Source organism: Camponotus vicinus, unplaced genomic scaffold (assembly GCF_025532165.1).
Source record: "Camponotus vicinus isolate PSW18456_S1 unplaced genomic scaffold, iyCamVici1.0 SCAF_9, whole genome shotgun sequence".
NCBI classification, from domain to species: Eukaryota; Metazoa; Arthropoda; class Insecta; order Hymenoptera; family Formicidae; genus Camponotus; species Camponotus vicinus.
The window spans coordinates 6,050,669-6,067,108 of NW_028141981.1; the positions used below are offsets into that span (position 1 = coordinate 6,050,669).

At 34.8% G+C, this 16,440-nt stretch overlaps 1 protein-coding gene and 1 long non-coding RNA gene across 5 annotated transcripts in view; one reads left to right on the top strand and one right to left on the bottom strand.

Moving 5' to 3' along the window:
* Positions 1 to 8,987, bottom strand: part of Mav (TGF-beta domain-containing family member maverick) — a 33,258-nt gene extending 24,271 nt beyond the window's left edge. Inside the window, exon 1 of the mRNA XM_083108690.1 lies at positions 7,079 to 8,987. Coding sequence (XP_082964816.1) covers positions 7,079 to 8,263 — 1,185 coding nt within the window. The 5' untranslated portion in view covers positions 8,264 to 8,987. The remainder of the gene's footprint in view (positions 1 to 7,078) is intronic.
* LOC145977051 (uncharacterized) overlaps positions 1 to 16,440 on the top strand; it is a 45,516-nt gene that overhangs the window by 26,505 nt on the left and 2,571 nt on the right. For 3 of the 4 annotated variants that reach the window (XR_014440397.1, XR_014440395.1, XR_014440396.1), the window contains exons 3-4: positions 1,395 to 1,602; positions 15,688 to 15,780. This is a non-coding gene — a long non-coding RNA (uncharacterized LOC145977051). The remainder of the gene's footprint in view (positions 1 to 1,394; positions 1,603 to 15,687; positions 15,781 to 16,440) is intronic. The other variant, XR_014440398.1, reaches the window with a different exon arrangement.

The window sequence follows — 16,440 nt, forward strand, 5'->3', positions numbered from 1 at the left end:
ACGCGTTTTTATATTGTTCACGTCGAAACTGACAGTATTGAATTAATTCTACTTAAGGCCGGTGTAACCACGTGGATGCGTGACACCTGTTGCATGTGAAAGATCAACAAATGTCGCGCGACACCATCATATTTGTATACTTCCATTAACTTGGCATCCTCATCATGAAGAATCAAGTTTAGATGTATGGCATAATTAAGTGCTAATTTACTGTTCTAAGTGCAAATTTATCGTTCCGATCTATTAGTAAGAAAATAATACTTAAGATGAAGGTGCTAACTTGCCATGTTACTCTAGCATCTTCACTTCGGAAAAACACAGTGAGTCGCAAATAAAAAAAACATATATACTAGCATTTGTTATAATTAATTACTCAAAGATACTAAAAACAAAAGATTTTGAAAATATTAAATTTATATAGACATATCAATATGATCTATAATCTATATTATGAATGGAAAAGTAACAAATTTCAATCTCAAAAGCGAGACGCATATAAAAATACAAAAAAGATAACAATACAAGCTTGTAAAAATATTTCGTAAATTAATGGCTTTTAAAATAGATCCCTTCTGAATTATTTAACTAAAAAACGAACATATGACAATGCTACTCTTGTCTACAAGAGAAAATAGATTGACACAAATAATTATATTATAGAAAACAATTTTTATAACAAACTGATATTGTGTGTTAATTTTTCATTTTTGACTTTACTTTAATATATTTATGTCGTCTAAAATTTAATATTTTCAAAATTTGTTTGCAATATCTTTGAGTAATTAGATTAGCAATAAATTTTCTAGTATATTTGTGTTCTAATTTGCGATTCACTGTAAACATTTTTCAGAAATGGGATTGCTAGAATAATAGCAAGTCCAACATCCCTATCTTTAATACCATTTTCCTGCTAATGGATAGAAGTTATATAAATTAGCACTTAAATATACAATATAATATAAATTTTATGTGGCAAAAATTCCCAGTTGACGGAGATTAATTTTAGCATTATATACCTAGAAATTTTCCTAAATTAATAAATGAAGATATTTCTTATTATTATCTCTACATAAATTAAAAAAAAAAAGTTGTATCTATAAAAAATAATATAATCAATAAGATTAAAAAGATTATGTAATTAATTAAAATATCAAAAAATCCCTGACACTTATAAAATAACAAAATAATTATTATTCAGCAGAAAACCAATAATAATAAACACAAAATAAAAGTAAACAAATCTAAATACTAAACGTATAATAAAAACATGTAATTAAATATTTTTAAAATAATTTCTATAAAAAATAGTAATTTAAAATAATTAGGAAATCCTTTTAGGAAAGCACATATATAGGGAAATTAATATTCACGTTCATGTCTCATTGATTTTTTAGGGAAGCATTCATCTATTCTACTTTGAAGCCGTTCATTAACCATCTGATGTAAGAGAGACGCGTATATTATTGGGAGGGGAAAAAAACTCGCGAAACCGGGCGAGATGCGCCACTTTCGTCTTCAATGCACGCGTTCGGCAGCATCGGCACGAAATGGCCGGGTCGAGTAAAACGCCCAGGATTGGATAATGACAAGCCGCCTCGCGAGGTAATTTCACAGAAGGCGAGGACTTATACTACATTCTGTCGGCACATGCTACCACATATCGTTGAAGAACGCCATTAAGCGCAATGACGTACTGAAGTTTCCACCGTGACTTTCCGTGTAATAACACTGTTACAAAAAAAAAGAAGTTTCCATTTTTTTACTCTGTTCATGCGAGAAAGTCATGTTTTTCATGGAGAAAATAATCATGGGGAAAGATACTTATTAATTATAGAATATTAATTAAAGAATTTAGCGCAAAAGTCCGCAATTTTTATATTATTCAGTTTACATCTACTTTCAAATTTATAGTGGAACATCATAAGTTAATAATATTTAGTTGTATTCTCTTGGTAAAATTTTCTTCGCATTAAAAAAACACTGTCATTTTCTATTTATAACAATATATTATTTTTAGCAATCATTAGAACCTATAAATTCCTATCTAACATTAGAACCAATCAGACAATATTGAAGTAAGTGAAGTTGATTACAGCGAGCTACAACCTCGAGTTGTTCCGACGATGTTTAATCAAACCGCCGTTTGTGTACTTTCGGGGAGGAGATGTCGATGCTTGAGAGAGTCCAGAGCTGAAATAAAATCTTCTCCGAGAACATTCTTGATTTAGTATTGTTATCTTGATTACCCGCGCGAGCCGCACGAAAAAGTTGGCGTTAGTTAATTGCGTCTCTCGCTATACCTGCCCGTTTCCCCCCTTTCTCTGCGAATGTCTTCCCTGGAATGCGGTCCTCGATCTGAGCTCTAGAGACGCTTAGGCGTATTCCTTGACACACTTACTTACGCGATCGGATATCCACGATATACGCGACATAGAGACCTCCGTCTTTTTACCTGCCCGTCCGAGTAAATAGGTAATGATTTCTCGCATCTTCGGCTTCTTTTGCCGTCACCACCGACGCGTTGTTCGGATGCATTTGCAGGACAAAAAGCGCGTATGCGTCAGCAGCGAGCGCTTCGAGACAAGCGTTCAAGCGAAACGATGTGGAAGCAACGTGAGAAGACGAGACGAGAGAGACCGAGGAAGTCTCGACGGGCGGCTGAGCTCCCGTTTGTCTTCTTTGTTCCACCTCTTACTTTTTTTCGTTTTCTTTCTCTCTCTCTCTCTCATTCTTCTTTGTACAGCTCATTATGCTCCTTTTAACGGACGTGTGTGTCTTTTCGCCGAGCCGACGAATCTTCGCTTCGGTCGCGATTTCACAGAGACTTCGAAACGAATCGAGACACGCGAGTTGTCCACGAGATCAAAAGAGCGAGATAATGTCTGGAATTATGTTCTCTCGATGAAACGTTCAATTCAACAATCAAAAGAAGAATCAGACAATACGTTGAAAATATAATTCGATTCGCTCAACGGATCGTCGTTTCGAAGTATTTAATACTGAGATTGTAAGAAGAAAAGATTCCAGAAATCTTATATCTTTTCGAGAAGAAGATAATCTTAAAGTATTTTATTCTAAATATTCGGAAGAAAGGAGAAAGAGAAAGAAAAAAAGAAAGAGAGAAATAGAAGACAATGTCCTGGACGTTCTATCCTCTCGAAATAAATAATTAAGGTTTAATTTCAAAATTAAAAGAATGGGGTCACAACAAGATTGGAACTACATTCTTTTAAAAACGTCATCGTTCCGAAATATATCCTCTAAATCCTTATAAAATATCTTGAATATTTTTTCCGACTGAAATGTACATTTATTTTTTCATTCATTTGACAATTTTATATAAAGTATAGTTTTGGACATGCATCGTTTTCGAAATACCTCATTTTCTAATACATTTCTTGAGTTTTTAGAGTAAAATTTTATTACAATCAAATTATATTTAAATTTTTATATTAAAACACTTGAAAAAAAAATTTTATTTGAATAGACATAAAACAAATTCATTTACGATAGCAAAATGCTTTCTGGCTCTGATGTAAAGTAAATCTTAATATGTATGTAATATAAATATCAAATTTAATTATAGTAGACTTGGCAAAATTTTTACGAAGAATTAAAAAAAAACAGCAAATGCATCGACATGTTGAAAAATCAGATGTCTAAACAATGTATCGAAAACAATGCATTTCTGGAAATTTTGTCAAAGAAAAAAAAATACTTATTTTTTTACAAGGAATTATTATCTATATAAAAGTACACTTTGTATACTTCTCGAGATTTCTTTTTCTCTCTTTCAAGGCGTATTTAATTCGCTCTACTTTTTCGGGCTCCTTTTTCGAATCGCGTCTTTAAACAGGGCCCTGCAACAGCATGTTTCAATGGTCCGTAAATCAACTTGCGAGATATGTACGACCGGTATTGCGTACATCACATACACATCAAGGACTTGGCTGTACGCAATAGAGACGAGATGAGGCTGTGATGGCGAGAAAAGATAAAGATCGCTCGCGCATATAATTCGACAGCTATTTTCGACGTTATCTACGACAGGAACTGCATTCGGTCGTAAGACTGTTTATCTTGGTCGGCACTTGACAAAGGGACGGCGATCATTAGCCGCGTCTAGGCAAATAGCATGCATATATATGCCAGATCGCGCGTTTCCGCGGATATACGGTACATACCGTCGCGTGTACTATCTATGCGAAGTTTCCGAAAGCATATAAGAATATTCCCTATCGCCGTCACATTCTGACGAAATGCTCTCTTCATGCAGAGATTAGGCGCGAAGATCGCATTCCCGCGAAGGGGCCAGAAAAGTGAATGTTCTTCGCGAGATTAAGAAATATTTTTTCTCTAAGATTGTAAGTTTCTATGGAATCTTCAACGTTCACGAGAATTTGTGGGCTTTATATTATTAATCTAACACATATTAATTAAAATGTAAATAAAATTTATATATCTTCTATATAAGATATATTCTTCTAGATATCTTAGATAAGATATAGATAGATATAGATATCATAAGACAATCTATATATATAGAATATCTTTTATATTATTATAATATATAACATATAATAAATAAAGTGTAATAAGAATCTAATCAAATTTATATAGATGCGCGTCGCAGGATATCTGCACACACTCAAATCTTGTGAAAAAATTTCCTGAAAATTTCATGACCTTCCAGGTATTGTTACTCTAAATTGCAAGTAAAGAGAATATTTTAAAAATTTTTTGATGCAACTTTTAAAAATAAGATTTTTTTATCGTATGACTTTTGCTCTTCATCATACGAAGGAAAAATTCAAAAACATTCAAGTTTCAAGTACCAGATATATTGAAAAAAATGAGTTTTCGTAAGATAAATGTTTTTCATTTTTATATCACTAAAAATGACAATAAAGAATATGTTCTGCATATTCAACATTTTGTTAAGATATTGAATAAACAGATATATATTTATAATTAATATTTTAAACACACAATATAAGAGTAAAATGATCAAAGAGAGAATTTTTAAAAAATAATTCCCCGAGTCCCAATTAAAATTTCATTCCGATTTTTCCGGGAAGTAGACACTCTGTCATAAAGAAATAAATCGACGTCGGCGAGAAGCAGTCGAGGAATCAAGAATCCCGCGCGCGTTTCGTGCGAGTATTTATACGAGACTAATAATCTGACCGACCACGCGACGTGTCACGTGTCCCTGTGGAATGGCATTGTCGTGCTTTTTCATCGTTAGGATAGAACGCGAGTGCCTACGTGTGCAAACCTTTTTCTGCCTAACCGATGTCAACGAACCTCGGAGGCTCGGCGAGCCTCGCGAAGGTCCGTTCGCGTACTTCGCGTGCGAACGTAGATCTCTCGTGATCGCTCTCGGGTCGCTCGTTCGGCGACACTTATCCGTATAACTTACACGGCGATCTCTAAAGTAGCGGAATACACCGGTTCATGCGAATCAATGAGCATTACGTACTCGCGTTTGTTGCAAATATGCACCGCGCGAGGACATCTGGATTTATACCGCCTGTATCCTTGAAGAGTTTCGGAGCGAGACACCTGTATGTGTGTCGTGCATCATGCGCGCGTTTATAATTTATAACATTTATTTTCGGATCATCACGTTGCGCATAAAGCTGACTTTGATCGAGGAAAAAAAAACCCTCTTCCTCTATATCTATAACATAGATATATAATTATAATCTATAAAAGGGGCTCGCACGCGCCTGCGCGAATCGCTAAGTCTAGCTCATTCAATCTAGACAATTTAAATATAATACTACTTACGCAAAACACAAAGATATAATATGTGTACTTTATAAATGTATTTAATATTTAAAATGAATTTCTTCTCTAAAACGATATATATATTTTAAAAAAATATATAATTAATAAAAAATATTTAATTTTTAAAATTTTTGTAAAATTAAGAAATGTCTCGTATATGTGCAGATTTGTACGTGTAATTGATACAGAGATGAAAAACTTGAAGTAAGATCGCTGGTAAAGGTTTGGCTGCGCTTTCTGACGCGCGAAAGGAGTTAGAAGGAAAGCGTAACTTTATTCAAGTAATCTCGACAACGCGTTGTGTCCCCGACCAACGAACTCGAAGGCGCGAATGAGCACGAGCGACGTCGTCACCGCGTTTCTTATCATCACTGTAATAATTTAGGATTTATCGACTTTTTTTCTATCGCCGGATCATCGATATAAACGCGGCGGGGTCTCACTTTTTTACGCGATCGATTTTATTTGGTTCAGGCAATAACGCGTTTCAGCCTCGTTCTTATATACAACATACAAATTGTTTCTACATCTTTTTCTTTTATTGCAATTTAAAGATATCTTTCCTTCTCAACAAAGATTCCATTTCTTCTCTCAATTTTTAATTATCGAAGTTATTAAAGTTTTATTGAAAATAAAAAATGTAATACTTTCGTTATCTCTTTTTTATCTATTCATCTATCTAATCTATCTATCTAATTTATCTATTTAATCTATAGCACTAAAAAGATTATTTCATAAAAATTCCGAGCGTGCTTTCTTGAGCTTATAATTTAGAAATCTTTATTATGCCTAAATATAATTTTATTCATGAAAACTTCAGTCTTGAAACTATCGAAATAATTTATAAATAAAAAATGTGAAGAAAAAATTGGAACATGTTATGTCAGTTATATTTGTGCATCAATTTATGATTCTTAAATTTTCGTTTTATGTGCTTTCGTAAAATATGCACTATGTATTTCCACCATTCATTCTCATATTATATACATATATTATTGGGACAAATAGTAAACAATATTATCTGTTATAAAATTGTATAATTTTTCAATCAAGAAAATTATTTTTATAATAATCTTTTCTCTGAAAATTGTTCTATCAATTAAAAGCTAAAGAGACAAAGTAATAAATAAATACAAAATTATATGATTAGAAATAGAATATTTTTCTAGTACACGTATAACCCAATACTACTAATTAAATAAAAAATGCAATTATATGCATAATAAATATAACGCTTTTTCTCTCTCTCCTCTCTTCTCATAGAATAATTATTAATAAATCTTACCTTTGAAGGATCGGGTATCCTCTGAAGTCCGAGGCCTTGCATAATGCTCCTTTTGATAATCTCTAACTCGTCATTACCGAGTTTGTTTCTCGGTACCAGCTCCTCTTCTTCGATGCCATCCTCAAATGTATCTATCGCCTCCAAAGTCGCCAACGATGACGACGATGACGGCGCGGCCAGCACTATGTCGCAGAGCAAACTCATTACAAGTAGTCCCAGTAGAAGGCCTCGCAGAACGAGGCCGATCCTTGGCATTCTCCAATACGTCTTGATCGGCCAGGTTTGTCCGTTACGATCGATTCTCGCCGGGAATCGCGATGAAGACGACGTATTTCTTCGATTTACTATTTCTTCGGGGAAAATACACGAGGATTTAACGAGGCCAATCAGTCCAGCAGGATTGCAGATATTATTATTGGCCCAAACATTTCCCGTATCGTTAACATCGATCGATTCTCGAGTCTCGAGAACGGTTCTCGGCGATCCGCTGACATTATTTAATACGCTACTGTCGGATAAGGTACATCCATCACACTTGGAAACTCGGTCCGTGTTATCGACGTACGGAACGGAGAATCGATTCCGAGCTTCACGTCCGATTGCAACATCATCCACTGTACTACGCGGTGATTTCTCAACTTCCGCTACTTCGACCGGAGCAGTGACAGATCTGCTACGAGTTAGCGAGGAGCTGACAGCTCGTCGACGATTTCGCCGCTCGATCAACGACGAGCGTCCGCAGGTGAAGTGATCGCAGCTGATGGCTCGATCGCGAGCACGTCTGCGCGGGAAAAACGAGGCGACGTCGAGGCTCGAGAAGCAACAAGTGCGACCATCGTCGACGGCAATCCTGGCGTTCCAGCGGTCAAGAGCGTTGTTTCGCGCGACGAGATTACTCCGGACAACGTTGTCGATCGTTGTCCTCCTCGTCGCGTCAACGATCCCCGAGATCGGGCGAGATTCATCCTCGCATCCCCTTGACAGGCCATTGTCGAGTATCGACGCGATAAGGAATCGACGATCGCGATCGGCGGCAGCGCTATCGGCGATCGCGCCATTCGTCGCGCTGGACCCGACGACAATCGCCGCCGTTGCCGTCGTTCTCTCTTGCTCTTCGCCCTTGCTGTTCACCCTTGCGTTGTCGCGAGTAGTATCACTTCGAGGGATTATTAAGAGCTTGCCCATAGCCAGGGACACGATCTCGTGGCCGGTCTCACGCCGGCTACTTATTATCCGTGCGTGAGGGATGGATTTTGTTCAATTATTTGTCCTTCAACGTGCACGGTTATATCCTCTCCAAGGATCAATTCTCTCCGATAGATGCGTAAGATCCTCGATCCGGTCGACTCCAGTTAATTCCGGTTACTTCCACCTGTGATCATCGTTTCTTCTACGAAGTTTGGAAGCACGTTCAGCTGCTTCGACAGAGAAATACTGTTCCGAAAGAAAGAGAGAGGGAGTTGGAGCTGACGTTTCGTTGGCGGGATCGAGCGAGGTCTCCGATCGATCTCTCTTAGATGCCGGCACGTGGCATTCTAAGAGCGCTCCGCTTGAGCGCGAAGCGCTGTATGCGAGCCGGATGTCCGATAAGGGAATCTCGTCGCGACGTACCTCTTCTTCTTTCCGTTAACGAACGACGACGACGACGATGACGAAGTCATCGCGCAATAAGAAGCGATCGCGATTAAAATGGCGAGTAATCGAATTTCGATTTGTAACGATATCGCGGAGATTCTTCTCGATAAATTTTATCGTCGAGAGTGTCAAGATCGAAATGAGATAAAACACTTCACTTCTCCTCCTTCTTTCTTATCGCAATCGAATCTTTCTTTTCTTTCTCCCCCTCAGTCGCAGGAAGGAGAGCGCAAGGAGATCCTCCTCGAACGAGTGCCGCGTGTCGACTGTCCGCGGCTATGATATTGCGTGTGTATATATCCCAGTGAGTCTGCTCCCGCCGCGGCGCTTCGCGCATTGCGCGCAGGACGAGGGCGAGTGAGAGCGCCCAGGAGAGAAAGGGAGGGAGAGAGAGAGAGAGCCAAAGGTGTCGTCGAATGGGGTAAATAGGAGCATTTTCCCCTACGTAAAGTATATGTAAAACATGTACTAATCTTCATTCAATCATTCGTGATCATCAAGTACATCCAGATCCTACAGATCCGGATGTTTACAAAGACAGTGTATTTTAAATGTAATTCGATGAAATGTATCGTCTGCAAATTCGCACTTTTCTCAGCAAATATCTATTTCACACTCTTGTAATTAAAATTAGTTATTACTTGAATTCAATTTTCTTGCAAAAGCAGCAAAAGTTATCTACATCTATAGTAAACAGGATATATAATCATGTGTGAAAACATGCGATTGTAAAAAATAATTTATCACATAACATGTAATGATAAATGTAATAATATAATTGATATAATGCAATATATATTTGATGCATACAAGCTTATAAAGATCAATTTTAAAACAAGAAAAAATCTCTAATCTATTATATATGTTATGTAAATAATATTATAGAAACATTTGTAAATTTCACTCAAAAAAAAAAATAAAAGACAATTTCCATGGCAATGATGTATTTGCACTATTATGTGTGTATCATAGAAATAATGTCTATAATATCAGTCTTCATTAAAGAAGCATAATTTTGCATTTGATACCAATAAAAAATTTTCCTCCCAAAATTGTTATAATGAAAGGAAATGCTAAAACGGGAGAAATATCGGATGATTAAAAATAGTATGTAGCTGTTCTATTTCAAATACAGAAAATCTAAGAAAGTATCACTGAAACAAATAAATCTGGATTTTGATTCTCGAGTTTGCGTGTGCTTATTTTCATACAAGACTGTATATTCGAAACTCAGTTTTGTATATAAAAGTTTTGCGTTCGAGAATTAAGAGTTTCTGTTTGTGATTGTACGTTATAAAAACCTAGTAAATCTAACTTTAAGATGCGAATTTAATGAAGTAATTCAAACCTTTTCAATTCTGGCTATTTACATTCTCTCATAACAAAAAGGCGAAAGGTTTTGCTACTTTCTCGTATCCCATATTCATCTCCGTCGAGTCGATCACCATCAAATTTCGATTCTCATCGAATCTCGATTTCTCCGAGAGTGCGAACGACTTTCTCGCGCTATCTTAAGTGCAACGCATCTCAAGTTCAATTACATGAGACGAAGTATGAAGTGATCGAATACTCGTCGCCCACCCTCTCCACTCCCCTGTCACATAATCATTAAATTCATCTTCGTTTGAAGTTTAATTGCGAAGTATAATCAAGTCTCGACGGCGACCTTCTGTTGATTTATCCTTCGATGGCGCGACGAGACTTCATATTAAATTTCTCAAGAGCGCGGTACCGCATTTACTTTTAAATGAGTTTTCTTCTTTTTTAAAGCGACGAATCGAGACAAAGGATACAAAAAGAATCAGCTGGCGATCAGATGCACAATCGACGTTATTATAATTTTTTTCGTTCTTCTAATGTGCATGCTTTAAATTGTTACTCTTTAAATTCACTGTTTCTGTTATAATTCTTATGTTAGATATAATATACACAAAATATAAGAATGTAAAAAAAAATACAAAGAAGAATTAAAAATCTAGTTACATGATAAATTATGTAATTTAAATTTTTCATCTTGTTCAGTATGATACATGTATTTAGAAAGAAGAAAAATGACAAGATTGTATTTGTGTGCGCAGCCTTGCCTGCGCGTATCCACGGAGGTACGGAATGGAAATTATACATCCGCATTGTGACTTCTGACCCGCGATTATTCCAATCGCATAACCCCGCGCCTTCGATTTTCTCGTTAGCGTCCCACTTAGCTTTTCTTCCGGTGATAACGAGCGTCGTGTGACATCTTTGGCTTTCATCCAGTTCCGTCATTTATCTGCATCAACGCCACTTTTCTAATATCAAAACTACATTCCATTGAAGACAATAATCGTTATCTTGCGACAACTAAATTCTCCTGTATTTTGGGTGAGATTTAAATCTAACGTACAAAAAATTGTTCTATTTTAAAAACTAAAAAATGGTAGTTTAAAATAAAAAAGAAATAATTTATTTAAATAATAAATTTATATAAGTATGTGTAATTTCAATTTTTAACTATTATATTTAAATTAGGAGGAATGTAGGAATTTGAAATTGAGCATCTCGCTTATAATTATTACATAATAAGATAAGAAATAATTTCCTAGAACTTCCTAACAATATCTCTAAAAATGCAAGAGTGATGTGACTTAGAATGAAGTTCACGTTGGCAAGAGTTAACGCAAACTGTTACTACTAGGAAGATTCATGTGTATATATTATTCACAACTTCTCGGATTTGTATAAAATAACTGCATTTTTGTTCGAATACAAAAGTAATATGTAACAAAGTAATAGTAGGTAACAAAAAAGTAAATGAATAGAATAAAAATTTTCATGCATCTTATTTTAATTTTCATATTTTTTAAGAAATTAATTAATAAAAATGCTCAAAACTTTACAATCCAAGTATTTTGCAAAAGTATGAGAGAGATAGATTAATACTAAAGAGCGATTCTTGCGCGCAAACTTTCGCATATAAAATAGATGAATCGTACAATCCTGGTTGTTAATCATCAAGAAAGTCAGCGGGAAAATCAATCATAAGTGTGGATAAAGCGACTATTGATCGGCGCATGGATACGTGACGATTCGGGCTTTACGCGCGTCATCGTAATAGGGATCGAAGTTTTCACGTGTACACGTGACAGGACAAACTGTAGGTGGGTGGTATTATCAGACAAGGTAATGTTCTTAAACCTCTTTCCCTCTGTACGTATATATACTGATCGAGCAAAATAAAAGCATGACCGCAACGGAATCCCCGAATGAAGTCACCTCCCGGAAATCACCGATCGATTTCGAGGAAGGTGTTGCTACGGTCGCGCGAATGCGACACATGCGAGTCCCTCACCTTTTTTCGCGGAAGCGACAGTTTTCGCGTGATAATTCGTTAATCTCGAAAACGCATTAGCCGGAGATTCCGGATAATAATTGGATGTCGCGAAAAGAGCGAGAAGACATCTCTCGGAAACCCCCGGATGGGAATTAACAATAAAACTTGAAAATTTAATTATCGTAATCGATGATTTCACCGAATTCATTTATTTTACATATATCGATTTTGCGCTTGTGGAGGAGAAAATGTAAAATTTATAACACTTCCGAGAGAAAATCTCTGTCCATTATCATATAGATGTTGCTATGGATGTGTGAACTACACACATATATAATAGAATAATTTAAGAAAAATCACGCTTAATAAGTCAGTAATCATATCGGGATTTCGTTTCCGTCTCATAGGTTATTATGAAAATTCTTTTCTGATATTATATTTTTCTTATATTTATTGGATGCACGTGTATCTTTTTTCTAGGTATAGCAGGCGATAAAACATAAAATTGATTTCTCTCATGTAGTTTCATTTGATAATTATGATCATGATTCATGTATCATGATTGATTTTTGATGTAAAATGTTATTTTTTTTTTAATGTATCGTTTATATTTATTTGTGAAAACTTTTAAAATAATAACTTAATTGAAATTTAAAAAAAAACTTTCTAGAAAACACAAATACAAAAAAGTATTCGAATTTGTATGCACTAAATAAAAGTATAAAATAATTTACGTTATTAATAAAACATTAAGATATGTATGTACTTGGCGTTTTTGTTATAAAATAAAAGTTTATCATTCATCGATGTGTAACAGAAGAGAATTGAGTATGTCGTATGTGTTGTTGTGTTATGTAATTTAAAATTTATAAATATAAAAGATCTAAATCAGCATTCTATCAGCATTCTAAAATATATAATTAACATTTTTAAAAATTATGATTACATGAATTGGATTATATTTGATGTGCACAATACAATAAGCAGATATTTCACGGAATAATTATATAATAATCGATTAAAAACTATATTTCTCTTTATAGTACAAGTTCTTACAAAGTAATAATATATAAAAGCATTTTCTTCTCATTTTTGTCGAAATTATCCGAATAAATAAACTAAAATAAATAGGGAATGAATCGCGTGTAGGCGATTGATAGAAAATAATATATAAATAAAAAATTAATTATTCACTCTAAAATTATTAACCTTCTATTATCAGAATACTTCTTCTCTCAAGTTATTAGAGCTTATACATGCACTGCATCCACTTTTTTGTATTATGAAAAAATGATTAATGTGTGTCGATCGCGTGCGAATTCTCCATGGAATGCTGAAGACGAACGCATAGAATGCTCAGAGTGCGCGAAATTTCGCAAAGTATTCCCAAATCCTGCAAATTCCGAAAAAAATTAATCGATAAATATCGCATTTCGCAAAAAAGAGACTAATATTGACATTTACTCTAAGATATAATAATATTGATGGAATTTCTTTAATCGATTGCTCAGCAAATGTCTCAATGAAATATCCAATTCCAATGGCATCAAAAGTACGATATCGTCGACAATAAAATCATAAGTGGGAAAAAAGATATTTATAAAACTGGATTATATATAGACTAATTTTAATAATCTACTAATTTTACTAATTCTATTATCTAAATTATTAGATCTGGCGATTTATGTATTATTTGATCCTTTATATATTAATTATTGTTTGTTACTTAAATTATTATTCGATTCGGTGATTCCTTACTATGTTCCTTTATTTTGGAAATAATAATGATAATAAATTACAATTGGCGGGAAAAATTTCAAGCGTGATGCAAGATATATCTGAGTTAACAAGCATTGTTAGAGAATTAATTGCCACTCATAAATACGATCACGATACAATAAATTATAATAATTTACGACAATAAATTAAAATTTCCAATTTTCGTAGGAATCGATGAATTTTTTAATTTGCATAATTTGTTAAAGCTAACGGCCTTCAATGGCCTTATTAAAATTTGATTTGTAACGCGGATTTAGTTATTTACATTTCTTTCAGTTTCATACAGAAGAAATCGATTCAATCTGCAGTTTTTTGAAAGAAATTCTGCGAATATATAACATCGAAAGTGTGACGATGTTCAAGACAAGATTTGTGGTAACGAGTAATATCTGAACACCTCATATATCTTGTATATCCATCGTTTATAGTTTGCGGTTTATAGTGCACCATTCGTTGTGGGAGCGGTCTTACACCGGTAAGGCGGTCCGGTCGGTGCACCTCTTGTAAGGAAGACATCAGGAATGCGTGCTCACGACTACACGGCGTCTGTGACGCACAAAGTGCGTGGTAGGGTCTTCATAAGAGTTGGGCCGAAAGGCCTCTCATCTGCGCGACGCAGGGCGGGTAAAAAGGCTCCTCGACCGCAAATATGTCATAACTCACTGGTTTCTCTCTGGGGCGTACTTACGCACCCGTTGCACCGGTATGCAGTCCTCGGTGCAGGGATACAGCGTTTCTCGGAAGCACACATAGCGGGAGATTGATATGCCATGTGGCGTGTTATCGTGAATTGCATGCGGTAACGCGAATGTTAGAATAATGAAACGGAGTTCCGGAGCGATATATCCGAAAGGCGCTTCCGAGGAATCATTAGTTGATGGAATTTGAATTAATATCTTTATAATTATATGCGTAAAATGACACTTTTATTTAAATTGGAAACCAACAAGAGAGGTGTAATATTAATGTAATACGTAATATTAGTATATACGAAAGGATATAACTTAAAAAAAGATAAAAATAAATAAATAAATAAATAAATATATATATATATATATATATATATATACACAGGGTGTATCTGAAATGATGCACTAAACTTTAGGAGCGTATTCTAAAGGTCAAAATAAGACTTTTTTTCCTATGAACATGGGTCCGCAAATGAATCCCCCTCCGAGCTAGAGGCCCCTAAAGTTTGGGGAAAAAATTGAAAATTGGCTGTATTTCAGAAAAAAAAATGGCTTTGACGTTACCTATCACCCTCTCTTGAGAAATAAATAAATTTGCGTTGCGGGTGTTTGGTCAATTTCACACATTTTCGAATTTTAGCTCGGAGGGGGGGTTCATTTGCGGACCCATTTCATAGGAAAAAAAAGTCTTATTTTGACTTTTAGAATACGCTCCTAAAGTTTAGTGCATCATTTCAGATACACCCTGTGTGTATATATATATATACACATACATATATACGCGTGTATAGTACAGGGCGTGTGGCTGAGGCGGCAAGGTACTTGCCTGCCATATGAATGTTCTCGGGTTCAAGTCCCGCTGAGACAGAAATTTATTTCTGCGATATAGCCGCCCTAACTTCTATATTAAGGAGTCAGCGTTGGTCAATTAATTTAAAAAAGAAGGGTTTTTACATGAAACTAAAAAAAAAATGAAGATTGATTATTTTCCAAATTATTCTCAAACTGAAGTTTAAGTTAAATGAATATATGTAATTTTTTCCTATTAAATAATATGTATATAATCGAATATATAAAGATGTCACACATTTTTTATATAATTTTCACACTATCACTATCAGAATTTTCATCTTCCTACATTATGTAAGAAATGATGGTGCTTATTATTCAATACAATGTAATATTTTTTCTCATAGAGTATAGGGGAAAACAAAATTAACAAGAAACTACGAGACTTATCGCGGTGTGTTTGCAATGAAGATAAAACCAGTTCGTGGGAAAATATTCTGGTGAGTTGCTTTACCGGAACCGTCAAATTAATAAAAGCAAATGAGGAAAAAATGTAGGTTGTTACATTTTCTACCGTGACTGTGTAATTCACTGATCATATGACGCATTTTACGGAGAAACCTACGAATTCGTGGAACGGACGGATAATGAACGTAAAGAATAATCGCGTTCTCAGGTGGACAAAGAACAACAGTCCCAATGTGTTATGGAACTGAAACTGTCATAATTCACTACCCCCGTATTTACGCATTCTGATTCCGCATATCCTTTCACCTTTCTCTTAAATTAAAACACATTATTCCCTGACGAGAGAAGCACGTTAATCACCCACATGAGAGAATTTGATGTATAATACTGCAAGAAATAGTATGGCAAAAAATGGGATATATCTCCTAGAAAATAATAATAAAATAATTTATCTTTATAATACTACGTAACATATTATGTTATATTATATTATATTATGTCACAATATATATATAATATTATACCTGTAAATTCCACCAAAAAAATAAAACAATATTTTATTATTTTTTTCAAAAAGAACAAAATATTAATTTTTAATTTAAACATTGTCCAGGTAAAAAAATTGTCAAAATTCGTCCTCATACATCCGGCCACAAATGTTCAAATTTTTTATATCAGTTTCGATCTCCGTT